The 25214-nt window shown below is 45.3% G+C and overlaps 1 protein-coding gene across 2 annotated transcripts; it reads right to left on the bottom strand.

Annotated features, from left to right (window-relative positions):
• Positions 1-111: 111 nt before the first annotated feature.
• Positions 112-24389, bottom strand: ZDHHC5 (zDHHC palmitoyltransferase 5). 2 transcript variants are annotated; one of them, XM_081155286.1, is made up of 12 exons: positions 21698-24389; positions 17429-18601; positions 10457-10578; positions 6951-7108; positions 5876-6048; positions 5619-5721; positions 4901-4992; positions 4342-4474; positions 3751-3874; positions 3229-3341; positions 1923-2782; positions 112-1406 (listed from the first exon to the last, which is right to left on the bottom strand). In XM_081155286.1, exons 2-12 carry the CDS (start codon positions 17530-17532, stop codon positions 1241-1243), a joined length of 2148 nt encoding a protein of 715 aa, XP_081011412.1. In that variant the 5' UTR covers positions 17533-18601; positions 21698-24389; the 3' UTR covers positions 112-1240. The 2 variants fall into 2 exon arrangements, with proteins under 2 accessions (XP_081011412.1, XP_081011413.1); XM_081155287.1 differs by lacking the exon at positions 21698-24389 and adding an exon at positions 21295-21626.
• Between the last annotated feature and the right edge of the window lie 825 nt (positions 24390-25214).

Here is a 25214-nt window from a genome sequence, read left to right as displayed (position 1 = left end):
GACAAAAGATGGGTCAGGACCTGAGAAGCTTATGAGGTTTTCTTTGTAACTCCCCTCCAGAGATCATTCACCCTGCCTTAACCAGACAAAATAACACAAGTCAGGGGGAGCTGGTTAGATCAGGATTTCTTTTTATTCCTTGTTGGTTTAAAATGGCTAATCAGAATAAAAAATAAAAAGGGCCTCTATCTAGAGGCTGGGGTCTCCTCTCCTCTATTTAGAGGTTAGAACCCAGGTATCCCCTCTACCCAGCACCATACTGAGGTGGGCTGAGGGGTAACCCTCAAGGGACAATCGGAGGGGCCTAGGCCTGCCACTCCTTCTTTCTATCCCCCGTTTTTGGCATGTGATGAAAAATATTGCTTTTTGGATTCTTCTCTCCTGGCCTTGGATTTAAAAATGTTAACTATGTGAAATGGGGGAAGGCTTTGAGGGGCTAGTTGAAGGCCACCCTAATCTTTCCGTCCCAAGAAGAGGGGATTATCCAATTGTTTTTGGAGCTTGGCCAAGCTCTTTTCCTGATCTCCCACCACCAAAAAATCACGGGGCCGTGACCCCTCTCCTGGGGAAACTAAGTGCCAATGAGCCTAGAAAACTAACTCCTCTTCCTCTGACCAAGACCTCAGACTCGCCCCTCCCAGGTTTCCTTCCTGATCACTTAGCACCAACAGAGGGTGCTATTTTCTTAATTGGTAGTGGACTAAAGAGGGAACCTGGGGGCAAAGGAAGACTTCCGTCCACATCTTCCCTCTTCTGCTGGCCCGAGGACTGGGAAGAATAAGATCCCTCCTCAAACATACCCCTCCCTCATTTTCCCATCCCAGGATAGATATATAATTTCTTTGATATTTATAATATATATATATGTACACACACACCTGGTAACGCAGAAGAGGAAAAAAATAGAATCCGTAACAATAATAAAAAAAATTATTTCTGGTTTAAAAATGATCTGGTTCTCTCCAGGGCGAGCAATTGCACAAATGTCCACTGAGTCTGGTCCAGGGGTTAAGGAAGGGAAGTTCTTAAAAGGTAAAAGGGGTTGCTGCCCCAGTCTCCGGGCCCCAACTCTCCGACTCCCCAACCCCACTGCATTTTATAAAACACTCCTCATCCTCTTGGAATAGGTGGTTTAAAAAATGTCCATGCAGGGGAGGGGAGCCCCTTGAGGAAAGGAAGGTGGCCACCTGGGGGGCCCTTTGGTGTAGGCGCAGAGGTGTGGGGAAGAGGTGCCGAAGGCTCACACGGAAATCTCATAGGTGGTGCCACCTACTCCTGACACCTTCTTGACTCCGCCCCTTGTGGGGCTACTGAGAGGCGGCTGGCCTGGGCCAGGGGAGGCTGAGCCTATACTCTTGGGCTGCCCGTTGGATTTGCTGTAGGCGGTCTTGAGCTGTACTTCATCTCTAAGAAGAAAAAGAGAGGGGTGTCAGGAAGTGGGACACAAAACACAGAAAAGGAAGGCGGTTGTAAAAGTTCAGGAAAAAAAGAATGATGTACTTTTCTCCATACACACTTATTTTTTTAGTGTGCTGAACGATTTTTAATTAATGGTTTGTACATAGTACATATATAATTCCTTTCCAAACATTCCCTTTTGCTTTACTGCCCTGCTTGAAACAAGCATGATTCCCTATTCCTATTTATTCCTTCTCTCCAACAGCAGCTATATTGTATATTTACACTCAGACAAGTAAATTAATTTTTCGAAGGGCAGGATTAAGAGAAAGGTATTAAACTTCAGTCTCTTAACAGGAATGGCCCATGAAGGCGGCTGGAGTGAGTGAACAAGGAAGAGCTACTCACAAGCAGGATAAGCCTGGGTCCCTTCGCATTAGAATGTACAGGGCAGTGATGATACCTTCTGCAGGGCAGGATGCTAATTCTAAGTCTGCTGAGGGCCAAGATGGACTGATACTTACTTGGGTGTCAGTAACGGCTGCAAGGCCACTTCTTCCGTCTCAGAAACAGCAGGTGGGGCTTTTTGGCTGCTGTAAGACACAGATCGGCCCAGGTATGGAGCAGTTGGGCCTGACTCAGGGGACCCTAGTCCCCGGCCCCTTAGCCCATCTGGCTTGCCAAAACGGGGCACAGCTGGGCGTCCCAGTGGAGTCTTGCCCAAGGGTGATCTCTTCGAATCATCTGAGGAGGAACTAGTACGAGGGGCATGGCCTGAGCCTGGTGTAGACTGAATGCCTGAGTCCCCCAAGCCTGGTTCTTCCTCCCGGCCTGGGAGTGGGGGTGACTGGTGTAGCAGCTTCTCTCGTTCCTGGAGGGAGGCCACAATATGGCGCGACAGATTGTCGTACCGGACTGGTGAGGGCTCTCGGTGTGCTGGGCCGGTTGGCATCAAATGTGGGTGCCTCTCGGCTTCCCGTTGCTGGGCCAGCCGGGCTGACAGAAAGGGAGAGGTGTAGCCTAAAGGCGTGTCTGGCTCAGGCCCTGCCTGTACTGACTCGAAATCAGGGCTGTCGGAAGGAGTGAGCAGGCTGTCATAAGATAGGCTCCCATTGCGTGTCTGGTTGGCCAGGCTCTTATAGGAGGTGGAGGTTGTGCCCTCTGAACGGATGGACTGCAACTGGCCCAGCTCAAAGCCTGTGCCCTGGGCTGACTTGAGGCTGGAGGAGCGTGAGCCACTGGACAGTGGATCGAAGTGAAAGCTTTTGCCAAAAGTGGGAGAACGGAAGCTCTCTGGTTCCAAGCTGGGTTCTGAACGGTAGCTGGGATGGCGGCTGCTCTCTGCAATTGAGGTTGGCTCCTTCAAGCTGTCACCACGACTCAACTGGGGGAGAAAGTAAAGCACGCTCTTAGTGATGTTCCTCATGTGACAGACACTAGGCCACAAAGCCCAAGGAATCCGTCAAAAAAGGACCTGTTATATGCCAGCAGTGTTTAGAACATTTGCATGCATTATCTTGTTAACCCCTAAAGCAAATCTATGAGTTCAAACAAATACCCTATTTTAAGATACAGAAAATAAGACTGGTTAAGTAGCTCGCCCATGATGGGTTTGGAACTTAAGTATGACACTTAATCGGTGCTTTGATCTATTACATTACTTGCCCCCCTTTAATGAAGTAACATCAAGGAGATTCAAACCCACTAACACCAACAATTAGTAAAATGCTTTTTTTTTCTTCCCCTCTGCCTCTTCCCTTCTCCCAGTCGTCTTCTTCCCAGAACAGGTGGCATGCATTACACCCCTACTTCTTAGGGAGAACTCAGTACCTTGGCGCTGGAAGAATGAGGCATGGCGGCTGATGTGCTGCTGCTGCTGTAGCCTGGCCGATACTTGTACATGGTAGGTGTGGGGGGGCTGTCCTTGCCCAACAGGCTGCTATCTGTAGGAAAAAAGGCCCAGGGGGGGCCACTTTACAAGCTGTTCTCTTAACCTGGATAGAGTTCCTTAAAGTACAGGGGAGGACAAGGTAGGAATAGATATACCCAGCCAAGGGAACAGGAATCTGCTGAAATCAAGACTAAAGACTCCAATCAGCTCAGAACCCAGAGTACGAGAACGCACCAAACAGGCCTAGGCTGCTCTCTGTCTAGAGCTGACAGTTCCCCCACAAATGTCCAATTCACTGGCAACAGCTAAGTGGCATCCTCTTTCTCCCAGCTGTCCAAAGTAGTGGCTCAACGGCCACCTATTGGGTGTTCTTAGCTACAACACAAGCATTATCGCCTAGCCCCTGCCTGCCTGTCTGCTCTACAGTTCAATCACCTTCTCACTCCTGCCACTGCCCTTACCCTCATTAGTAGCCAGGTTGAGGTGTGTTCGTAGCCCCGTGTAACGGCTCAGGTCCGGCTTAGGAGGAGGTGGAGGTTCAGCATCTGCAGATTGGCTCTCTGTAATCTCCAAGCTTCCCTTAGACTGGGTGAAGAAGGGAAAATCAGATTTCCAAGAACTGGGCATTAGGCAACTCAAGTATTAAACTGGTAACAGAGGAGTGTTGGAGAGTCAATTATCATATATTTCTAAATGGACCGGAAGACAAGGGACAAGAGTCATTTTGGGAATGGTACTGGATAAAAAAGATTTCAACAAGAGTTTAATCTTGTCACTTGTTTGTTCATTTTTACCACAACTACTACTTGAGCTGCAACCACCCGCAAGTTGCTATGTTGAAGTCCTATGAAGACATGGAAATGAATGGACTCAATTTCTAATGTCAGTGAACTTACAATCTAATGGAGGAAAGAAGATAAGTATTCAAGTAATTTTAACACAAATCAGGAAGTGATAAATACTGAAGAGAGATGTAAACTAAACGCATGTTTCCATCTGTTTGCCATGAGTGAGTCTCCAAGTTACCTAGCTTTACTCCCCTAAGTCCTCACCTTACTTCTCCTCAGCTCTCCCTGGATGCCATTGTCCATGATCTTCACAGTTATCTGCCCATCTGACACTTCTGGTCGAAGGAAGGGAGGTCTGATTACAATGGTCTTCTCTTTCTTTGGTCTCCCCAAATACCTGAGTGTTAAGAGTAAAAGAGCTTTCATTCATTCATTCCAACATATCTACTGGTTGTCTACCTTGTGTAAAGCATTTTTACACAAGAAAAAGTCCAACCAGGCCAGTGAAAACATCAGCAATGAACTGATTTATTTGATTCCATACACTGCAGCAAGACTAGGCCTCTGGGCAGATACCTAGCTCAAGATACTCTAGACTAAATCTCAACTCTCAGAGGAGAGTAACCGTAATACCTGACGGATATCAACTGAACTGAACACACAGGGTCCACCAGAGGATGGCTTGTCTTTCCCGTGCAGGCACTTCCCATTCTAAGAGAACCTTTCCTAGGCAGTCTCCCAAGAGACCTCCCCAGTATCAGAAGAAGTCTAAAGGAGACAAAAGTTTTGATGAACAGTGAACAGACCAAAGGGGCAGATGTACCTGGGTGCTGGGGAACTGCAGAGTACACGGCTGACATTGTTACAGCAGCCATTGGTGAAGGGGTTCACACCTCCCCGGAATTTACCCGTAACCTAGAGGGAGGAAAAATGGACCACAGCAGTCAGACGATGAGAACCTGGCTTCCAAAGACCAAAACACAAACCAGTGACAAATTATTGTGTACCCACTATCTGGAAGATACCAAAAAAAAAGTGAGTAAAACAATCCTGCCATCAATCAGCTTATTCCTGTCATGCCTAATAATGGCAACTCTAGAGGCAGTGTCCTCAGTTCAATTCCTAGGTCTTCTCACCATAGCTATCCCACCCTCAACATCAGTTTCCTCACGTAAAATGGGGATAAATAACTCTAAGCATTGAAAACTAAGATAATACACAAAGGAGCAAGCAAGTAAAATTAGCTATTATTACATGCAGGAAAATAACTCTTTAAGCAGCACTATAAGCTGCTTGAAGGCTGACCCAGGTCTTTTATTAAGTTTCTCTAAGCTCAGAGCCCAAATTGTCCAGTATGAGCAGGCATTCTGTAAATGTTAACTAAGGTGGCCTCTGCTCTCATGCTTGCATGAGGAACTTGGACACCTCCTCATAAAAAAATACTCTAGGTATCCATTTATGGAAGCACAGGCTAAACACTAATCAAAGGGCTAAAAGACATGCCCTGCTCTGCATGGGTCTCTCATCACTTCTTCCCATACCTGTTCATTGGTTGTGCGTCCCCTAGCCACCAGCACCACGTGAAATCCCGTGAGGCCAGCTACAGGGATGAAGAATAGGCCAGCCACACACATCACTGCCATTCTGAAGCCAAAGAGTCAAGGAGAACAGAGCAGCCTGATCTCACCTTCCCCAGCCCATGCTGTCGCCATCTTCCCTCGAGCCTCACTACCACAGGATTCAACCTTCCTCGTTCTTCCCCCTCCCCATCCCGCAACCCGTAAGCCTCGGAGGATACGTGACAGCCGTGCGGACCCCTGAGAGTTCCTCCATGTGGTAGAGGACGTAAAGGAGGCCAAAGCCGAACACACCCATAATGTGCGCGGTCAGGGAAAGGAGGAAGAGGAAGAAATAGCGGTAGTTCCGGCGGCCAATACAGTTGTTCACCCAGGGGCAGTGATGATCAAATTCCTAAGGGCAAAAAGAGAGAGGCATCCTTGGACCACAGCACTAGATCACTTTTCCATCAAGAAGGCGAACAAATGGCAGGTGTAAGTGTTGTTTTTAGTAATCTGGGATCGTGTTCATTGTTTCGTTGCGAAATAAAAACAGGCGCATGCAGTCTATCTTGTTCTACCAGCCTGTAAGGAAGACCTTCCAAAGGCTGATGATCAAAGGCCAGAGTTGCCTCTCAGAGTTTATCCTCTCTGACCAAAGGCCTCTGAAACGGAAGAATGTCAGAGGCTTTGCAAAAACATCAAGATTTGTGAGGAAAGAGGCTTGGAAGGAAAATCTGGCAGACAAATGCTTACAGCTAAGGAAAGACTGATTGGGGGAGGAGTCAAAAATAAAAGTAAGGGCCCTGGCCAGTGTGGCTCAGTTGGCTGGGCGTCATCCTGTGCACCAAAAGGTTAGCAGTTCAATTCCCGGGCAGGGGCACATGGCCAGGTTGTGGGCTCTATCCCCAGTAGGGGGAGTGAGTGCAGGAGGCAGCCAAACGTTCTGCTCTCACATCGATGTTTCTCTCTCCCCACCTTCCTTTCTCTCTAAAAATCCATTAAAAACACCATTAAAAATAAAAATAAGGGATGCAGGAAGAGAAATATAACTAAATTTGAATGCAACAGCATGATGCCGTAGACGCAGGAGATAACACAAAGCCAGGACAAATAACCAGAAAGATGAGCCAAGGGAAGGAAGGCCAGAGCCACAAATCCTGGTGCCTGTGGTGCTTGAGGCACCACCTGTAACAGAATACTTACACTCTTAACTCAGGTGCACATCGCTGCTAACACTTTTGACAGGGCTGGGCCACGCGGTCCAGGGAGTTCATGCACAGGATTTGTCCCTGCCCCCCCCCTTGGGGTTCTTACCTCCACACAGTTGTCACAGACACTGCAGTGGGAACACCGAGGAGGGCGGTAGAAGCGGCAGGTGGCGCACCATTTCATGCGCACCTGGATGCCCTTGATCTCCACCGTCTTATAAAGGGGAGCGCGGAAGTCATCCTCCTTGTCTTCATCCTCCTCGGCTGCAGAGAGGGGCGTCGGAGAGGGGCGTTGCTAAGACAACTGCCCGGGCTGCACCAGCCCAGGCGAGCAGCGCTGTTTAAACCAGGGCCCCTGCCTCGAGGGACCCAGCTAACGGGGGACAAGGACTGAGAGCTCTGATCCTGGGAGGCCAGCTCTATATGCGACACCATGGGAACACAGATGAGGAAGCGACTGATCGTGCACCAGAAGTGAGGGTCAAAGACTATGACTCAGGCGGCTATGATATGGGTACACTGATATTCTAGGTTCACATACTACAAATATATTTTTAAAGAGGTAACTTACATATCACAAGCACATATAATGAGTTTGCACAATAGTTTAATATTTACCAGAGCATGACTGAACTATAACAATCCAAGAGAGGACCTAACATCAACCTTCTTTCCTATGCACAAAGCCCTTGCCCAAAAGATCTTCCCTCACTCTATTAACTTCCTATATATATATATATATATTTGTGTGTGTGTGTATGTGTATATATACAAAAGACATTCTCAAGACGTTCTCTTTACCTGAATGCACTTTCAGTTTTCAGCTATCAAAACCCCACCATCCCACTTCAAAACATAAAGGACATTATTTGCCTTCTCATCCATAGTGTGCAATTTTTATTTTTTTATTAATCTAGAAAAAAAAAAACCATGTGAGAAGGAAAAATTAAGTGAGAGTATAGGATTAAAAATTAAGTTTCCCAATTTTACTGACTAGGAGAAATGCTTACAGTATATGTGAAAAAAATAAGGCATGGTAAAGAACTGTACAAACAAAAAACCGTACAAACAAAAAGATCTCATCTTGAAAATAGAAATAAAAATACACACACCTATATATTATAGTAAATGTAAGTCTTCAAAATACAGAAAGGAAATAAAAACACTAGTTATCTCTGGGCTGTAAAATTATAGGTGATATTTTTTTAAAAGAAAACCAATTCAAATGCTGCTTGTTTTGAAATTTCCACACCATCATCTACCAGAAGTGAGCTCTTTCTCTTTTTAAAGCACTATGTAGTTCTCTAATTACTCTTATAACTTAACACACATATAAATGTCTTTCCTATTGTCCCTTCTAGGCAGCTATTTGAAAGCAAGGACCTTTTAAAAAAACACACTCCAAATGATCATAATGCCTTACATATAGATCCTTGACTTTCAACCTTTTTCATCTCATGGCACACATAAACTAATTACTAAAATTCTGCAACACACCAACAAATATATTTTTTGCTGATCTGACCAAAAAAAAGTATAAGTTTGATTCATTCACACCGGGTGCCTATTGTTGTGTTGGGTGGTGCACTTTTTCATTTGACACTCTGAGCGAAAAGACGTCAGTGCCCCTGACTAAAAATGTTTTAAAAATTCATGCGGCACACTGGTTGAAAAATCACTGTAATAAATCAGTATTTGATAAAAGACCACTAAAGGACCATTAAAATAGCCCTACTTGTCTTTAGGGATTCAAAGTTCCTTTCATTCACCTGATCTTTGAAACAAAAGTTACAAATGAAGCAGTGACACAGGCTGTTTCAAACACAATGAATTTCAGAAAAACCTAATCTCACCAAAGTTGCTATCCCAATCCACCTGTCTCACTCTCTCACAAGATAACTTCACATTTGAAAGAAAAATTAGATGTCTTCATCAATGCCCTTCTTCTTATTCTACTTCTGACTCTCACCTCCTGCCCCAGCGACAGCCTATTGCTTCTGTATGCAAAACCCTTCCAATGTGCATGGGAAAGCTGCTCCTTCCTAACTCATCAGTTACTCCCTTCCTTCCATTTCAGCCTCTCTCTCTCCTCTGGGTCCAGCTCCTCAGCCTACCAACATCCTAAAGTCTTTTTTTCTGTATCATTAAAAATACCCTCCCCTCCCATAAGGTATTTTCTCTTTCGCCTTCTTTGCTTCACTTCCTGAAAGAGGCATCTTAATACTCTTGACTCTTCCTCATTTCCTGCCTATTCACTGCCTTCCAAACCATTACAATTTTGGCAATTTAACTGCATCTCTCCCACATACATACATACATACATACACTATTAAAACTATTCTTGTTCAGATTACTAATTTCTTAGTTACCAAAATAATGGGCAATTTTGAGTTTCGATACTATTGGATCTACTTTCTAACAACCACCAGCTACTTCATGAAGTTCCGTAGTTCCCACTTTGTCCAGTTTTGCCTACTAACCTTTCTTGCTCCATCTGTCTTCAATGGCTCCTCCTCCTCCCCTGCTCCTTATTAAAATGTTAGCGCTGGTCAAGTGCACCTCGGTTCTTTTCTAACATTCTACTTTCTCTAGACAGTCTTGCTCCTGTTGCTTCAAACAGCACATGGCTAAAGACTGGAGACCTTGGTCTCGGAGTCTGACTACTCAGTTGCACACCAGGTGACTCTACCTAAAAGACCCATAAATATCTCCAATTCAACATTCTGAGATGCTCTGTCTTCCCTCCAAACTTGTTCGACATTCCTGTAACTTGGTTTGTATCCTGGTTTATAAACATCAGCACTGAACTTCTCTCCCATGTTAGGAATCTTGGAACTACCCTACACAGCTCCTTCACCCTCTCTCTTCCCCAAAAGCAATCGGTCATGAAAAGCTGGGTCTACTTCTGGAAACCCTGTGAATCCAGCCTTGAAGTCAAGTTTTCACCTGGCTTGCTTATTCCAATAGCCTCCCAAACAGTATCTGATGGAATCTGGTCCTGTGATTCCTCCAATTAAAGACCTCTTGCTGTCCACAGGAAGAAAATCCATTTGATTTAGCATATCAAGTCTTCCACAGTTTGGCTCTGGGTTTCTCTTTCGCCCCTTCCACCCCACTGAGTTCAGCATTTCATGGCTCCAAGCTTCTACCTAGACTGGAGTCCTTCCCTTCCGTCCTCTACTTGGTAAAGTCTTTCCTACCTACCTTTACCAGTGTTTCCAGTTTACCTGGGCACATATTAGTGCACACTTTTCTTTTATGGTCTCACAGAATCTTGTTCATGCCTCCATTACAGTTTGTATCACACTGTTTTAATTAATTCATCTTGGATAGTACTGTGCCTAGCTATACTGCCCAATCCACATACTCGAAATATATTTCTGCTGAACAGATAACTAAAAAATCAAAGAACTGATTCAAAGTGAATCACATGGCTAGAATCACATGACACACAGTACTGAAGGCCCTGACCTGCTTTTCATCATTATACTATAAAAGTATCCCAAAACCTTAGGACTCTTAAGGCTCAGGACTCAATGTATATGTTCAAAAATCATTATTTTTTTTTCAAAGGTAATAAGGAGCTTCCAAAAGAGCAGAGGGAAATCTTACCTCGAGGGAAAATCCCTGGGTCCATGAAGGTGGCCATGCTGAAGTTGGCCAGCACAAAGAGAAAAACAATCGCATTGTAGATGGGCACTGCAGGTGACACATAGAGGCTTAGTCCCGGACAGCTGCACAAATAAGAAAGAAAATGAGGGGTGCCTCTAATACTCTAGACCCCAACCATATAAAGATCTATCTTTAAATCTTGTGTAGTTCACCTCTGCTGTCTCAAATTATCTTATCCTTCCCAACAAATGGGTCTAGTTTCCCACAGAAATGTTCATTTTAGATCAAGGTACAAGACTGAATCTCTCCTACCATAACCCCTTGCAGTAAGGTCTGTGGTCTTCAGATTCTTTCTTCCCTGGTGGATCTTTACACATTTTATAATCTGTTATCTACTTTTTAACAAGGCACAAGAGTTAGTATGTAACTGATACCAGCTACACTCCCTTCTCTGGAGCAGCCTGAGGCTTCTGGATTGCAGCCATGCCCCAGTGACCTGTACATTGGCCCAGAGCATGAGATACCACCTGCCTCCCTGACTCCCACTCCCTCTGGCTTTGTACCACTCCCAACTGACTGAAGTTTCTTCACTGTGTCAGATATTTCTAAGTTTTATTCAACTAGAAGCTTGTTCTCAAGGTGAAAAAAGGACAAACCCCCACAACACTCAGACATGGATGGCACAAAACTAGAACCCTTGAGGCCTATAAATGAGCAGAAGGGTGGGGAAGAAAATAAGGATTCCAGCCCGGCCAGGTGGCTGTCAGTTAGAGCATCGTTTCATGCACTGAAAGGTCGATGGTTCAATTCCTGGTCAGAGCACATACCTAGGGTACGAGAGGCAACTGATCGATGTTTCTGTCTCCTCCCCTCTCTTTCTAAAATCAATATAGCTTTTAAAAAAATTTAAAAAAGAGAAGATACCAGACCAAACTACCCTAAATCCTGTAGGAAAAAGAAACTGGTTAAATATATCGAGTATTCCCCAGGGCTCAAATCCAGAGAGATGCTTTAGGTAACTTCTGTCGGGATAGGAGTCTAGTAGAAATGCTGCAGGTGCTCTTCCTTTCTCTGATGCTATCCTGGGAGCTGGAAGTTTCAGAACACAGATGTGCTGCTTGCTTTGTCAATAGTATCAAAGGCCCTCTCTCTCCTGTCTCAGCTCAGGAAGAACTTCCCATTGCAAAACAGTGGCTAAATACCCTAATCTGCTTTGTGGCTGAGAACTTAAATCTCCAGAATTAGGACAGCATCTGTCTTTGTGCCCTTTATCTAGACCAGTCAGAAGGAAAGGAAGAGTTCATTGAAGGAAAGGAAGCAGGGGCCAGGAGAAGACGACAGCATGAGTCTGGAGAATTCATCCACAGCAGTCCTGGATTCTGTTGTGATGTCTCCACCAAAACAAAAAGCACAGCCCTAAATAGTGATTCAAGACAATTCATAGGAATGGAGCTCCTTAAAGAGATATAAACTAATGATGAGACAAAGGTGACTGTCACAAAGCATCTCACAAGTCCTGACCACCACTATCTAGTTATTCAAATTCCACTTAGCCATTATTAACAAAAAATCTTAAGTAAATATTATGTGCAAGGCTTTTTAGATAGTAAATATCAATTAACTCTTTGCTTCTGATGGGTCAGTACATAAAACTGAAAGATAATGAAGCTAGGGGGAAGGCACTGATTTCAAGGGCCAAACGGGTCTCCCATCACAGTCCTAGGTGTATTCCATCAAAGTCTCCTACGGAAACCTCTTCCTCTGGTGGTCCTTTGGTTCAGAAAACATGTCCCCCTACCTTGGCAGGGTATGGGGTGAATTACAAGCAAGAAGGAAGAGCCCCACCTAAAGCCTGACTTCCTAGGCTCCTTGGGAGGGAGGGAGAGAAACTGAAAACCAGTCATCCAGGTCAGAGCCCCTCCCTAGTATTTAGCTGTCACTTCAATTTCCGCCTGGGGAAGAAGAGAAAGGGTGACTCACTTGACTCCTACAGCCTGGGAAGATAATTAAGGGAAAAAGAAATTAAATCCTCAGAACAGTGAGGTACCGTGATTTAAAAGTCTCATTCCTAGAATTGGCCATTATGGCTACTGTGGCAGCCTCTTGAGCTTCTGAGAAAAATAAGAGTACCTCTATTCCTGAGGGAAACAAAGGTGAATGAAATGAGACATCAGCCCCCTCGCAGGCCCAAACGTCAGTCTTTCTGACCCCATTCTTTCTTCAGCTTCTGAATTTCCAAACAAAGCAAATCACACAATTTCTTCTGTATCCTGCCAAACACCTACCCTTGGATAATGAACTTGACCCCTATAACCTTCCTGATATCAACCCATCCCAATTAAAGTGTGAAATCCTAGTATCTGTTGCCAAAATAAACCCTGCCCCAGTGTGGCAGTTTCTAGAAATGATACAAGTAACTACACAGGCAGTATTTGCTCCTAGATTCAAAACAGGGACCGACTGCTTCCAATGTGAATTCTCTAGCTAAGGGAACACCCTACCAAGGAGAGGCATGTGTGAGCAGAGCCTGTTCCTGCCATACCCCACATTCTGCTTGGCCCAGGGAGAGGCTTGCTGTTGCTATAGTATTCTGCCAGACTCCTAGGTGACCACCCCAAGTAGCCTGTCTGAATCTGTTGCCTTTGATGGAAGGAGATGAGGCCTGAGCTGAGAGGAGTTGTTGGGGCTCGTCCTAAGCCTATAGCAATAATCACAGAGCTCCAAAGCATAGGGAGTGGCCGCAGCCCAGAAGGCTGGCTGACTGACTCACTGATCAAACTCCCAGACCTATACCATCCCAGAAAGAACAGGTTCTTCTGCCCACCTATTCAGCCCTCCTGTTTTCAAGCCAAATAAAATGGAGAGAGTAGGTTTCAATACCTACACTCTTGAAAATCTGTTTCCTAGCCCTTCACATTTCCTGTTATGAATGGTTCAACTCCTGGTGCAAAAAAAAACAACAAAGTAGGAGTCAAGAAGCTTTGATTTTAATCCTCTCAATCAGTATTTTGCTAAGTAGCCTTAGGTAAACCACAGGAAACTCCAAGTTCATTACTTCAACTACATAACACAGATATGAGAAGGAAGGAGATAATGTTTTAAAAGATCCTAGAATTATTTTTAAACCAGGTGGCTTAATACTGGGCATTCACTGGCTAGAAGATACACACACACACACTACATTACTATTACCATCATCATCAATTATCATTCCAGCTCCACCTTCATCCTTTCATTCCACTTCCCCATCTGAGGCACCGGAGACTCAAGGACACTTCAAACATAGGCACTGCCCTCCTAAAGAGCAGGTCTACGCATTCCACCCATGCCTAGCACATAGTTTGAGTGTATGACTAGTGTTCCTTGTTAATGAGGAAAGGCTGGAATGACACCCCACTTCTGTCCCTGGGGATCCTCAAGATTCCACAGGAAAACAATTTCTTCCCTTATAAATGGGTAAGTTTCTCTTAAAACACTTAATTTGTGGTGTGTCTGTTACCCAGAATTCTAAGCAGCTCAATGCAAAACATGGGACCTGGGCACTTATTCCTGGATGAAAAAACAACGTGGGAAGGAAATGGAACTACTGCTCAATTAATGCCCTAAACCACAAGACTGCTCCCACTCAATCAGATGCTAGCACCTCCACAGTCATGAAAAAAAGGACCAGAGGGAAGATTAACTCCAGTTACCCAAGCTCTGGGATAAAAGGGTTGGGAGGAGCCAGAGGTAGAAACTGAAAGGAAGAAAGCTCTCCCATGGATGGGACCCTGGAAAGACCATCACAGATTTCTGCACAACACTGACTTTTATCCCTCCTGCAGAGGATCACCTGCAGCAGAGATGTACCCCCATGCCCTCCCTACCGACTTTCAAAATAAAATGAGACACAGGTTGACCTCACTCACAGTTTGAGGAGACTTTAGAGGATACAATTCAGTGATTATTTCAAGTGGCACTGCCAGGAGCCCTAAAAAGGTCTCAAGGGTCCCGAGGAAGACAAAAAGTAGACACACCAAGTGGCTGGGCCTCTACATACCAACCTCACTTGAACCAGACAGCTCAACTCTTATATTTTATGTACTGAGGTTCCAAATAAGATCTCATTTGAAAAAGGGTTATGTTGCTTAAACAAACTACTCTAGGTCAATTTCCTCATTACAGAGGAAGAAACAGGTCCCAAAGTTTAACAGCCTTTACCAAAATCAGTCTTCTAACCCCCCCAAAAGTGTATATTCCTTCTACCTAGCACTGCCCCCTTGCCAATCACAAAAGGTGGCTTAAAGACAGATGAGGATCCAGGCACATTATCTTAAATGCAGAGTCTAACGCCTAACTGCGAGGCGGAGGGTTACTTTAGCAGACACTCTCCCTCCCAAGTAGTAAAAAGGGGAAAGAATTAGGACATGATCCCCAATAACTCACCTGAATGAGGGGGATTAGACTTCTAGGAGGAAGACCTCAACTGTTCTATTCAAGTTTCTCTGGGGCAGAAGATCACCATTTTTTTATGACCAAGCCCAACTGATCATTTCTGCTCATAGCTTTCCCTACTTAACAAAGAAACATGGCAGGTAAATTATGTCTAATTGGTTGAAGCCTATATGCCTCCACTAATTATGTCTGCCAGCTGAAAGGGACTCTGCCTCCTACTCCCCAGTCCTCTAAGCCCCATAGTAATTCTCACCTGGGGCTTACAGAGATAGCTGTAGCCTAGCAAAGAGAATAGGAGGACGACAGATTAGTTACAGATTTAGGGCCCCAAATAGGAGCTGGTCCAAAGACAGTCTTCCTCTTGTCTCTCTATTTGAAATCATAAATTATTTTTTAGGTTGTATACAGTTTTAAACAAAGGGTTCCCCAGGGACTTGAACCTCAAAAGGGACAGAATGTGTGGGAAGAAGTTTTTGAGACCAGTGGCATCTCAGCCCAGATGTATGCTCGTAGAGAAACTGCTACGGTTAGATAGAAGAGACGAGAATTTCACAGGCTCAGAGTAAGATAAATAGGGTGTTTATGTCTCCACAGGTGTGCCAGGGGGAACTCTCACTAGGACTTAATTTAAGGCTTCTAACTTGGATTAGAGGCAGTAATTCCAAATAGAGTCAATACTGTCCTCCAAAATTATTTTTCCTAGGGCTGAGAGACCATGGAATAAGGAGAGCCCCTACTTTTCTGACACCAGGGAATGGAAAAGTAGGTTAAATAGCTTCAACTATCAGTTGAGAAAATGCCTATGTCAGGACAACAATTTGTGGCAAAACTGGTATAACCAGCCAAGCACTTCAATGTTTCTAGATTAGCAAATTAAGAGCAAGGATTCTGCTTACCCTATCTCAAGAACAGATGGGTTAAAAGAGAGAAACCACTTTGTCCCCTGAATTTCCAACTTCCCCAAGTCTTTGCTCCTTGAAAGAAAATAGAACCTCCCCAATTAAGCAGGTCGGAGGATGTCAAAGTGGTCTTGTACATGTCCCTCCTGACACAGCACCACAACGGCTATAAGGATACTAAGATCCCATATACATGTCCCGTGGTTAAAATGCTGATTCTACCTACTGGCCATAATAGCAGAAACCAAAAGTCTGACACTAATATTCATTTCTCCTTATTGGCAGTCAATGCATGAAGGACGGAACACTGAACATGTTGAGGCAAAGATGATAAAGAACAGAGAAGAACAGGGCTGCTCTAGATCCCTGAGGGATGCAGCCGGTATGTTCAGGCTGGAGAGCGGGGGATCACAGAATCTATGACTTCTGCTCATCAGTGGAAGAGGTGAGAAATAGGATGATGCTTGTACCTTAGGTAATAGATCTTTTCCTTACCTAAAAACTGAATAGAAACTAAATCACTATTACTTTGCTGACCCACATTTTTTAGAATTCCTTCTGGCATAAGCTCAATTTGGGAGGTTTCCCTAACGCCTTTCTCAGATCTAATTCCTGTTCACTACTTCTCCTCATAATAGTAACTGCCCACCCCAGCAATTCCTGCTTCACTCACCCTTCAGTGAGTCCAAACTGCTTTCATTCCCTACCACTTCGTTTTCTTCCTCTTCCCAGCAACCTCCCATTGCTCTAAACAGCACCTCACAATTAGGTTTCAGCCTGAACCACAGCAAAGTGAACTCCCCGGAAAAATCTACCACGCTCTGATTGTTCCAAGAGCTACAACTAGAACACCAACTCAATGATTCAACAGTTAAGGCTCAGAAGGTTGGTACATGTTAATTTATAAACAGGTAACAGCAAAGACGCTTGCCGGATGGTCGACAGCTGAAATGCTGGGGAAAAGGGGAAGAATAAATCCTAAGTAGGGAATCTCTTAATACCAACTGCTTTTCCTAATAGGACCAGGGAATAGAGAGTTGCCGCCATTCCCTTCAGCAGGAACTAATATAAAGGAAGTCTTCTAGGACTCTCTTCCTAAATAAAACTTGCCTTCACTTCCTAGTGGCCTTCACTCCTTAAATAACACTAAACGCCAAAACTCTCTTTGTATATCTTCTAAATCAATTCTGAAATTCTCCAGTACTCTCAGTTCCCACAATCTTAAATTTAAGCTTCAGATATCCAGGGGAAAAGCCAATGCTATCTGAAAAACCTTTCATCTACTCTAGTTCTCTTTTCTGATTGCTTAAGCTACTTCAGGCCTCTCTGGTGGTTTCCTCCCACTTCCTTTCTAGTTCAGGATCATCTAATGATGGAGCTGGGTAGGAAAATATGAACATCTGTGATTCCAAAGGAAGGGAGAAAGGGAAGGTAGAGGGTTCAGTGGAGTCAAATGTATAACAAGGCTGAGGACAAGCTTTTCCTCACTCTTCCTACCATGTCTCTGGGGTTAGATTTACCTCTATCAGACATCTGACGCCCAGTTGCTTGGCTTTGAAAGCAAACACTCAAGAGAAAAAATACCCCCATCACCTCCCATGGAGTGCCCCCCAAATACCACCGCTGGGAGGAAACTCACGTAAAGGCAAAGAAGAGGGTCGTAGCTCCCACTAAGAAGATGGCGGCTGCTGAGACCGGAACATACTTGCTGGGTTTGAATCTCTTTCCAGACTCTGCGGGCATGTTGGAGGTCTGATGGGAGATCTGCCCTGCCGCATAGCCCAGGCCCACACAACGGCAGAACAGACAAGAAAACGGGATGAGGGCAACAACGGAGATAAGAGCACAGGACACCAGGGAAAGAGAAAATTTAAAATTATCGCCCTTCCCCCTCCCAAATAAAACCAAAGGTCAGAAGATCTCAAATGAAGGAAAGCGCATGGGAGGGGGAAAGGTGACTCCAAATGATGAACAACCACCTCCCCAGAGCGCGGCAGGAGAGATTAAGAAACACAACTTGCACAGTTTAAAAACTGGAGACAAACAGGAGGCTGTACACATGCAAATGGTTGCAGGTAGAGAACACAGGCAGTCAGACAGATCAAGGAATAGCTCATGGATGGAGATAAGTCTTCAGAAGGAAAGAAGGGGAGAGCATCGGGGAGGGCAGGACACTTCGGATAAGGAAAACCTCTTCTGAAGATACTGTGGTACCTCCACGACTATATCCACAGAACGTGAGCTGCACCCAGAGGTGTGCCCTGTGTTTCTATTTTAATCCAAGAAGGAAAGGGGGTTTTTCAGCTTTAAAGAGAAGGTGTTTTTACTGCAGTCCTTGTCTCTTTTAGGCAGTTTCCTCAACACCACCACTCCCACACCTTGACTTCGGGGCTTGCAGTCTGGCAATGGTGGTTTCGTTTTATTTCTTTTCTCTTGATGGCTAAAGCTGGGCAGCAGCTGTTACAAGACTGAGTTGTAAATCCTTTTCTTTGAAGGGGGAGGGAAAACAGAGAGAGAGCAAGCTTGTCTGTCTTCAATCTCTTCTTGTTATTCCCAAGCCCTCTAAGGGCTCCGTTTCCTAGAGAGTTCATGCAAACCTAAAGAGAAACATAAAATCCCTGAGGCCATGTTCTTCCCAAGAAGCAAAATAAGATGAAAAAACTAATTCCACTCGATACTTTTTAAAGGTTACTGTGGATGAAAGCAAAGTTCCAAAGAGGTCCCTGTTTCCAGGTTAGTCAGTGTTTCTGATCTTTCGTCTTCAAGCTTGGGCTGTCTGAATGCAGAGTTCAACTGGGTTCCAGTGCCTCACCTGGAAAAAAACACACAAATATCTTTATCAAAGAAATTCTTTCAGGCCATTTCTTAAGGACAACAAGGCTAAAACCCCACAGGCACAGGCCACTGTTAAAAAGTGCCTTTCAAAAGAAAGATTAGTTTCCACTTATGTGTATGATGGGCTCTTAATTAGGAGGACAATGGATCCAGAATCCTTCACTCTTCTAAATGCTGTTCAAATTAGAAAGAGAAGAACATGGCTTCACCTGGCCTAAGGTCATCAAAGAACTAGTTTAAGAGGCCCATCTCACCTGACACAAATAGTCAGTAACAAATATCAAAATCTAAAAACAAACAAGGGCCAGCAGTGACAGGCAGTCCTACACAGGAGATTTCTCTTTGGATGAAGACTATTGCTACAATGAAAAGATAAGAAAATAACCTCAAAACTAGGGCAGTAAGTCTCATTTCCTTTCTCTCTCTCTCTTATTCCTCTATGCTTTTTAGTTATAACCCTGAAGAGATAGAAGTTGAATGTTTGGTCTTCTGGAGTAACACATGAAAGGAACTGGGTGAGAAATGTTGCACTGAAAGGTGAGATGCCCTCTATGGGAAACTGAGTCAACCCTAGAGGCTGATCCTTTTCTTCCCAGTTCAACAGCATTTCCTACATTGGCCTATTGGGAAGTCGACTGAGCCCCACCTTCCCTGATATGATTAAAAGTAACAATTATTTCTGTTGATGGTAGTAGCAAATAACACTAGCACTTTGGATTTTACAGGATGCTTTTCATCTAGTGATCTCAAAGCACTTAACTCACATTATCGGTGACAGAGTCCCTTATCCCACCCCATAAAATTGAAGGCTAGAGAATGCCTGAGGTTATTCCACTGAATCACTTGAGCAGTCAGGTTCAGAGCCTAATTCACATGCCCCTTTGCCAACCCAAACCCTTTCTTCCTTTCTCATCCACTACACTACCTGCCCAGTGATGACAACCTGGAATCTGTAGACTGAAAATTTTACTTCTTAGAATTTAAAAATAAAAGTTTTATCACACCCAAGTGATCTAGTATTTCCCTTAATACCAAAGACAGAGATTAAAGTATCAGAAGATTCTAATGAAATACATATGTGCCCTGGAACTAATAACTTCCTCTCTTACCTGTGGCATGGAAGGCAAAGGAGGCCTCCTTCAAAGGATGCATTGTCTCTCTTTTAAAAATGGCATTTTAGAGAGTGAAGCAGCAATATTAGAATAAAGTGAACACCCAGAGATTACAAAAAATTGTTAACATCCTAAAAAATATAAATCCTCTCTAGCCCCTAATTTTATAACTATTTAACTCTCAGTTTCCTATAAGAATCGAATCCCGACCTTCCGAATGTAGGTCCTACGTAACTTTGTTAACAATGAGAAGCAAATTCTTGATTTGTAGACAAAACTATTAAACTTTTCCCTCAAAACCCCAAAGGTTAGAGAAAAATGGAAAATTGTACTGCTTCTATTTTATCTAGAGTAGGATATCATTTAGACAGAATCTATTATTTCAGATTATATTTTCTAACAGGAAAAAAATTCACATGGGCTAATACTGCCACAGTAATGCAGTGTCATAAAAGGCCATGCAACTTTGGGAGTATGAAACTGAGAAACAAGAGATCAGCACCTGAGATGTTTAAGGGATATACATTAGAGGGGACAAGACATAACCTAAGAATTTATTGGGTATAATAAAGACACACCAAGTCTTAGCAGAAGGATGTGCTGTGGGTAGTAAGGATAAGATTGCAGGGTGAGTGTGTTTCATCAGAGCCAGCAGTCTGGATCCCTACCAGTATGAGAAAGGTGTACAAACATGTATATGACACAGGCAGAGTAATCTATGGAATGGAAATATGTATATATGAAACTGGAAAATATGTGGCTTGAAGGCTCTAATAAAAGGTTTAATACAAGGACCTCCTTAAAGGGTAAAGGGATATGAACAGTACCACTAACAGCACAAGTATTGTTTGTTGAAACAAAGAGGTGTAACAATACAACATAGTAAATCTGAATACAAAGTAATCAAGGTATCATGCAATGATCCACATGTTAAGATATTAGCTAAAGAGTCAAGCAGAAGTTTAATGTGGGTGTTATCTGTATACCAAAGCAGCAAAGCACACGGATATATAATTTTAGTAAGCATTAGGTGGGTTTTGAAGAATGGGTAATAATGAGCATTCTGGAGAGATTTGATACAGTACAGGGAGATACTGGGATACAAGGGTAGGGGTTCGAATAGAAGATCAACCTAGACAACATGACATTAATCAGGAAGTGAAAAACCCATGACAGAAAAAGGGTCTACAACATATATAACACATAACTGATCTTACACCTCCTTTCATAACTTTGTCACTTTCTTACTTCAGTGTTTTCATTCGACCAAGTGGTTAAAACATCTTTCAACTCCCTTCCCCACAAAGAGCTAGATTCCTGTTGGTAAAATATTAGCGAACACACCCGAGCTCCACTTGTAGTAAGTACAAAGTACTAAAAGCATGGAGCACCCGACTGGAGGGGGTGAGGAAGCGGACTGACGGGAGAGAACAGGTAACAGGATGAGGCTAGAGCCAAAATAAGTACCAGCGGAGTGGAGCGAGGGAGCTGAAACGCAGGGAGGCAAAAGGGGAACAGCACTCAGTCCCCACCCCGGAGCTGGGGCAAGGAGAATCACCGTAAGGGGCAGAGCTGACTGAGGCCGAGAAGACGGAATCCACGGCGGCAGGGCCCACTGGGCTGCGGGGGACTGCAGAGCCCAGGGGCGCAGGGCCGGGGGCGGAAGGGGCGGCGGCCGGGCACCAGGCGCCGAGGGGGACCAGGGTCCCGAGCTAGGACCGAGCGGCCGGGCACTAACCCGTTCTGAGCCCGGGCGGCCGTGGATCCCTGGCCTGTCTACTCGTCGTCCGTTTCCGGGGCCCACGGGTCCCGCCGCAGTTGGATGACCCGGCCCGGAGGAGAAATGGGGCCTCAAACCACCTCCCCCTTCCAGGTCCCCCTTCCCTAGAGGTCACTCTCCCCTCCCACCTCACTGGCCCCGCACTTCCGGTTCCGCAGGGGCCGGCGTCCCCAGTACTCACCCCCGGCACGGTTCCAGTCTCCGCCGCCGTCGTTATCGCTGCCGCCTCTCGGCAGTGCCGTCCGGCCTCTGAGAGGCAGCGCGCGGCCCCCGCACGCTCCACGCCCGCCCTGCTCCGCGCGCTCCCGCTCGGCGACGCTCGTCTTCGAGCCGGCGCGCGGCCGTTGCCCTCAGTGCCGGGTCTCGAACCCTCCCAGCGTTCCCATTGGCTCCCGGTCCCGGGCGCGCGCGACGTCTCACGCGGGGCACGTTTCTCTCATTCATGCGGCTCACGCCGCCGCGCCCGCCCACGCTCACTCTCCCATTCACCCATAGCCCCTACCCCCTCTCCGCTCTAGACCGTGCGCGTGAACCCCGGCGACCGCAGCGACCTCGCGGCCTGATTGGCTGCAGGAGCACGGCGCCGTACGCACGCGAGCGCGCGCGCAAGGCCGTCGGGTTCCGCAGACGACGGGAGAAGGGGATTGGCGTACTGCGCAGGAGTCAGAAATGGGGACGTGGCCGGGCGAGTCTTTCCTTTTCCTGCGTCCTACTTTCTATTCCTACTGTATCCAAGCCGAAATCTTCGGGAGGAAACAGCAGTTACGCGTGTGTGCTGGAAGACCTCAGAAGCAAGCCGCTGCCGCCTCGAATTCGCCGAACCCCCTCCCGTGAGTATGGTACAGCCCAGACAGGCTTCCAGCATAACCAATCACGTGGAGCGGCCCCGCTCGCTTCCGGCTTTAGCCCCTTCATTCATTGGCCAAGCTTTGGCGACCAAATAGGCCTCCCCTCCCCCACCTTTTTTTTTTTTAATGGCAAAAACTTTATTTAAAACAATCTTGACGAAGACGTTCTGGGTCCAGCGAGTTTCTTGAGACCAGCAGAGTCGCAGGAGAATGGAATGGTCTGGGGCTGTGGTTTCCATGCGGAGGGGGCGCCGGGACTAGAAGAGCCCGTGCGGGGCGAAGCTCCTGCCGGAGGCCGGCGATGAAGAGGAAGGAGAGCGGGCCCGAGCCCTGGAGCAGTGATGCCGACGGTGGGAGGAGGCGCTTGGAGTGCGCGCCGTCGGAGGCGGTGGCAGCCCCCCGGGGTGCGAGCCTGCTCTCGACTCCACTTAATTACCTTAATTTCTCACCGCGAGCCAAGGAGTGACAGCCGCATCCCCTAATCTCGCTGGAATAAAAGGGTTCCCTAGAAGCTCCTGTCGCCGGCGAGGTGCTGGCCAACTCGAAGTAGATCACGGCGCTACACTTGGCCGTAATTAGCCCCACACAGCTAGCTGTGAACCCAAGAGCAAGGCAGGTGTTCTCTCATTTACCTCGAGGCCATTTCCCTTTTGAAAGCCGCTCTGGCTATTACATAACAGTCTTCCAAAAAAGTGCTCCACCAGCCACTTCTCTGAAGCCAAGGTTCTTCACCTGTAAAGTGTAATTCTAAATCCTGCGGTCTGCCGCCGGGTTTGATGTCGAATGTTGCTGGTTCCACTGTGGTTTGACACTTCAGCACTAAGTAGCAAGGTGAAGGAAAAAGGTCTTCCTTCCGTTTTCTGGGGCCTGGTCTAGTTCCTTGTCAGTCATGGCATATACATCAGGTTCTAGTTTATTCTTGCTAAGGGCTCCAATCCATCATTTATTGCAACACACTGGGGAGAATTCTTTTTAGCGACAGTGTGTATTAAAAATGATATCTTTAAAATACTTTCGACTTTATGAAAGGTAAAGTTATTACTGGAGATAAAGTAGTTCTTTTATTTATAGAGGCTTTTCTGTCAGGTTAATTTGTTTCCTTAGGAAGAAATTCAAATTTCATTTTTTCTATTGCTTATTTTTCTTGGATTTTAAAACTTCATTTCCCCAACTTCATAGATTAAGAATGTTTCTTTTCCTTTCTACAGTCTAAGAACCTGTAAGTTGTTTTGCCTCTTGGCTCTACAGTGCTGTATGGGAATGGAAATTCTACTTTCCACCATCCAGCCACACATTCTAAACTCCCCTGGGACACTGGACTACTGGATGCCAAACTCTTAGCTGGATGAGCACTAACAGTGGCATAATCACTGTCTCAGGATTTAGAGATTCCAATTTCTTGTCCAGTTTTCCTTAGGATCATACGAGATATTTCCTGGCAAGGATGTTTACTAGAACATAAGGGTCAAACTGTTAGCCACTTCTGAAAAGTATTGCACAGTAAAATCTAGGCCAAAACAATGGGATATCCAGACCACCCAACTTCAAATAAATTACTATGTACTTATATCAAGAAATACCTTATAGTTTACCTGTACTTTTTCAAATCCTCTTCACTTGAATTCCCTCATGCCTGTGGATGGCAAACCACAGGATCATTTTTAGTTCAACTCACTGGTAAATAAACAGGCAGACAAGAAGTGCTACCCTTGGCTTTAGACTCAGAGAAGAATGACCTGTCTTTCAGCACCAACCAGCTCTTTATGTTTAAATACTGCCATTTTGCCCTAGCCGTTTGGCTCAGTGTTAGAGCGTCGGCCCTTGGATTGAAGGTTCCCAAGTTCGATTCCAGCCAAAGGCACGTACCCATGGTTGCTTGACCACCAGCCTTGGTGTGCACATATGTGTGTGCGGGAGGCAACCAACTGATACGTCTCTCCCTTCCACTCTCTCTGAAAAGCAGTGGAAAAAATATCCTCGGATGAGGATAAATAAATAAATAAATACTGCCATCTTCCTTCCTGTCCTTACAAAATGTCTCTGCTTGCGTTAAATGACAGTTTCTCCCCTTGTGCTCTGGATCCCATCTCCTTCACTCCAGCAATTTCTTCTGAAGTCTTTTTGACATTTGAAAAATGAAAAACATACAGAAAGAAAGTAGGATAGTCAAGAACATGCCCATCATTAAATTCTCTATCGTCTGTTATGCTGAGAGGTAATCTATCTAAAAAACTAACAACTCTCCCTTGATTCCATATCCCCACCACTCCCTTTCTTAGCAGGCTTCTTGACTTGTCTGTAGTTGTTACCCCTACTTCTTCAGTTTATGTCTCAATATATTCCAATAAGACTTATCCCCATCATTCCAAGACTACCCTCTTTAGCATCAGTACTGACATCCATGCTTCCAGACCCATAGTCAAGTCTCCTTTGCTAGCTCCTGTTATACCTCACCTCTTATGTCTGGAGTGCGCTGAAAGTCCATCATCTGCCTTCTTCTGATCTCCATAGTCTTTAAGTGACTTCATCCAGTAACACTGCTTTAAATGCCTTCTATAGGCCAATAGTTCCCATGATCCTTAAGCCCTAACGCCCCAGATTCATGTTTCCACTGTCTATGTGGCATCTCCATATGGATGAGTAATAGCTCAAACTTAACAGTGCCAAAGTAGAACGCGATATTCCCTTAACCTCTCTTGGAGTTTCCCCAATCTCATAGCCAGTCCAGTTGCTCAAGTAAAAAACTGCAGAAATCATCTTTGATTCCACTTTCTTTTCCTCACTACTCCCCTCAGCAAGTGCTATGAACTTTACCTCCAAAATATCTCAAGGCAATCTCACCACCTCTGC

Source organism: Miniopterus schreibersii, assembly GCF_964146895.1.
Source record: "Miniopterus schreibersii genome assembly, chromosome: 12".
NCBI classification, from domain to species: domain Eukaryota; kingdom Metazoa; phylum Chordata; class Mammalia; order Chiroptera; family Miniopteridae; genus Miniopterus; species Miniopterus schreibersii.
This window is presented reverse-complemented; position numbering and strand designations above follow the sequence as displayed.

Coding starts and splice junctions, on each gene's coding strand:
- ZDHHC5 (XM_081155286.1), bottom strand. CDS start 17,532: ATGCCCGCAGAGTCTGGAAAGAGATTCAAACCCAGCAAGTATGTTCCG. Junction 7,109..10,456: donor CCCAGGGATTTTCCCTCGAG/GTAAGATTTCCC, acceptor CCCTCTCTGCAG/CCGAGGAGGATGAAGACAAG. Junction 3,875..4,341: donor GAGAGCTGAGGAGAAGTAAG/GTGAGGACTTAG, acceptor TTCTTCACCCAG/TCTAAGGGAAGCTTGGAGAT.